At 40.4% G+C, this 3,734-nt stretch overlaps 1 protein-coding gene across 1 annotated transcript; it reads right to left on the bottom strand.

The window, feature by feature from the left end:
• Window positions 1-1,249: 1,249 nt before the first annotated feature.
• Window positions 1,250-2,927, bottom strand: LOC112070002 (AT-rich interactive domain-containing protein 3A). Its single transcript, XM_024137399.2, has 2 exons — window positions 2,563-2,927; window positions 1,250-2,054 (listed from the first exon to the last, which is right to left on the bottom strand). Exons 1-2 carry the CDS (start codon window positions 2,599-2,601, stop codon window positions 1,329-1,331), a joined length of 765 nt encoding a protein of 254 aa, XP_023993167.2. The 5' UTR covers window positions 2,602-2,927; the 3' UTR covers window positions 1,250-1,328.
• Window positions 2,928-3,734: the final 807 nt, after the last annotated feature.

Raw genomic sequence — 3,734 nt, 5'->3', positions numbered from 1 at the left:
TACCTAAGTTTTCCTGACAATAAAACTAGCTCTTTTTCCTTGACAAATCAAACTTCTTCTACACAGTCTTTCCTGACAATAAACTAAGTCTTTTCTACACTAGTTTTGACAAAACTATTTTACATAAACTAGTCTTTCTCTAACAGTCTTTCTGAAATAAACTAGTTTTCTTACAATAGATTTGTTTTTCCTTGACAATAGATGTGTTTTTCCTTGACAGTACAGACTAGTTTTAGCCTCACATACAGCTTATAGTGTTGCTGTTTTCTAGAACATACACACTAGTGTTACTGATCAAATACTACATAACAACTAGTGTTACTGATCAATACTACATACACTAGTGTTACTGATCAATACACATACACTAGTGTTACTGATCAATACTACATACACTAGTGTTACTGATCAATACTACATACACTAGTGTTACTGATCAATACTACATACACTAGTGTTACTGATCAATACTACATATACAACTAGTGTTACTGATCAATATACAATACACTAGTGTTACTGATCAATACTAATATACACTAGTGTTACTGATCAATACTAAACATTACACTAGTGTTTACTGATCAATACTAACATACACTAGTGTTACTGATCAATACTAACATACACTAGTGTTACTGATCAATACTACAATACACTAGTGTTATTACTGATCAATACACATACTAACTAGTAGTGTTACTGATCAATACTACTACATACAACTAGTGTTACTGATCAATACTACATACACTAGTGTGTACTGATCAATACTACTACATACACTACACTAGTGTTACTGATCAATACTACATACACTAGTGTTACTGATCAATACTATATACACTAGTGTTACTGTATCAAATACTACATACACTAGTGTTACTTCTGAGAGGGAGGAGGATATATATTATTACTGTGTAAAACCTCTAATCCTCTAGAGACTCTACAGATGTAGGATCTTAATTTGAGCCAGTTTGCTACAGAAGGAAAATAATCCTGCAGAAAAAAGAAAAAAAAGTGAATCCCTATGTGGATTATAGCTCATGGACATTTTTGTAATGGTTCATAAATTTTTTCGTTAGGGAAAATCAAGTCTGAAATTTCAAAGTGGAAATTACAAACTTTTGAAGCTTTTCTAAAACTCAAATACAATGTTTGCATTTCCTGTGGAAATTAAGATCTTACGTCTGTATAGTCAAACATAAGTTTCAATTGTGTTTTGGGATTTAGTAAAAGCTTAATTCTAGGCTGATTTAGTAAGGAGGTTGGGTTGTTATCAACAGGGTTAGTACAGTCAGTTGAGTAAAAGTTTCATATCAAAGGTATTACTTATTAGTCAGCTTTACCTGTTTGAATTGCTCGTCGTAAGTCCATTCGTGTTGCTGAGACTGTGGTGCCTTCCCGCCCGGTGTCTCTGACTGCCGGGGCGCAGCGAAAGACGGAGGGCTTCTGGACATGAGATGTACAAGGGTGTCTTTTGGCGAGTCTCCCGCCCCGGGGTGCATGGGGTGGCGGGGCTGGTAGTGGCTTAGAGACCCCTCCATGTCCTCCTCATCGTCCACAATTCCCTCGTTGTCCATGTCATCTCCATCCAGATCCCGGTCGTGATCATCCATACCTCGGTCCATGCCCTCTGGATCATCGTCCATATCGGAGTAGTCGGCTTTGGCCGTGTGCCTGTGAGCGTCAAGACTGTGAGGGAGAGCCAGTTCCCGTTCAGCGGAGCTCGCCAACCCGAGAGAAGATTTCGCTATTCCCGCAGCGAAAGCGCCCCGGACCGCTGCCTGGTAGTGGCGGAAGGCCAGGGCTTGTTGGTGGATCTGGGACTCGACCATGGAGCGGAGGTCTTTCTCTTTCTCGGCCTGACGGAGCTTCTCTTCTAGCGCCAGGCGGGCAGCCTGCTGTCTTTGGAGGTTTTCCATGACCGCCTCTAGCTTCATGCCTCCGCCGTTGGGCTGGTGGGACTGTGAGTGTGAGCCGGGGAAGTGGCTGTGTGTCGAGGCAGAGGAGACGAGCAGGGGGAGGTTGCAGGCCGAGGAGAACGCTGCTTGCTGTGGAGGGCGTAGGAGTAAGAATAACCACTCAAAATGAAAACTATTGTAAGCATAAACTGTTAAGAAATAACTTTGTAATAAAGTGGAACAACAGCATGGCCATGCGTATTATGCTGATTTGGCCGCTGGAGTCGATATATCCTAAAACGTGGTTTCTAACGTGTTAAAAGTGCCACATAAATATACTACAATGTAAACTACTGTATTTCGTAAATGAACGTGGGTAACAAAGTAACGTGTTGTGCTGTATAATGCTGATGTCGCTATAATTGGCTAGTGTGTACTGTGACAAAATAAACATTTACATTCAACCACTGGTACTATTTCTCTATAACGCATCCGAAACTTTCGTGTCAAATCTATTGAAAATTTTCAAATTAAATGTTGTGTAAAAAAAAAGTTACTTTACTGTAAATGTGATTCAAACATATACATACTCTATTAACAACAACCAATCAAAAATCATTTTAACGTGGTTAGCGAAGGAACAAAATGTGATGCTTACCAAAGCAGATTTAGTTGCTAAACTGGTGTTATCAACCATGCTTCGGTAGTCAGATCAGACCGAAATATCAAACCGTTCACAAAGTATCTCCTTTCAATGTTAGATGTGGAAGTATTCCTGAATGCTGATTGAACATCGGGATCCGTGTCTCGATTGAAGCAAACAGAATAATGTTTATAAATGTAGTCGCAGTGATCGAGTCTATAAACCCTGAAGTTTTTTGGCAAGAAGTGGCAACTGTAATCAGAATGACCTCTCCAGGCGAAGGATCAGCCCTGTAGTCAGAATGACCTCTTCAGGCGAAGGATCGGCCCTTCTGCTCCCATTTGCTAACAACACGTCAATACAGTGATATACGGAGGGCAGGGTCTACTGACGACCTAGGAAATACACTGTAACAACCGCAGAGAACCGACGGATCCCACATCGCCAAGTGTTGGAAACCATCCAAAAGGGGTCTGTTAATAGGTTACACGTTCTGTAATCTATAAATACATGTTGTTATTCATTAGGCTATTTAGCCTGGACCCTGTCCTACATACACTGCCCTAGTCGTTTCACACAACCCCTGGGCCTACTACGTAGGCTATGTACTGTTGTCTTTTTTTTTTCTCGACATAAATACATTTAGGGGTTGTTGTTTTTTTGTGTAACGTAAAAGTTTTAATTCCGTTAAAGAACAAGCAAATAGGTCTACGTGCTTACGTCAGAGCGGGGAAACTGTTTCGCGTTCCATTGCAGGTCATGGCTAGAAGGGGTCCAGCTTTTGTCAAATTAACGTCAAACGTTTTTTTTATTTGAAATGCATTTTAGCTAACCATTTTCCTAACCTTAACCTAATTCTCCTAACCTGCTACATTAATTCTCCTAAACTGCCTTGTAAGTTATCCTAACCTGCTACGAAAAGTCAAATCTGACGTTAATTTGACAAAAGCTGGATACCTTCTAGCCATTCCCTCCATTGTCAGTGGCAGAATGTTTTTAACATTTCATTCAACTCAATTCCCATCTAAATGTATGAATGTTGACAGATTACACCTCTCAAAAGTGATCCCATTCCATATGGTAAATTAATTGACACAAAAGCCTACAACCCAGAACCAGAGGACATAGGCCTAGCGAAGCCTACTACTCAGAACCAGAAGACATAGGCCTAGCGAAGCCTACTACTC

The sequence above is a fragment of the Salvelinus sp. IW2-2015 genome, unplaced genomic scaffold, assembly GCF_002910315.2.
Source record: "Salvelinus sp. IW2-2015 unplaced genomic scaffold, ASM291031v2 Un_scaffold1192, whole genome shotgun sequence".
NCBI lineage: Eukaryota > Metazoa > Chordata > Actinopteri > Salmoniformes > Salmonidae > Salvelinus > Salvelinus sp. IW2-2015.
The sequence above is the reverse complement of the archived record's forward strand: the minus strand, read 5'-3'. Positions and strand labels throughout refer to the sequence as shown.

Bases quoted from the DNA above. Each gene is read 5' to 3' on its own strand.
- LOC112070002 (XM_024137399.2), bottom strand. From the start codon at position 2,601: ATGGTTGATAACACCAGTTTAGCAACTAAATCTGCTTTG. The intron at 2,055-2,562 runs GTAAGCATCACA...CGCCCTCCACAG, and splicing joins TAGCAACTAAATCTGCTTTG to CAAGCAGCGTTCTCCTCGGC.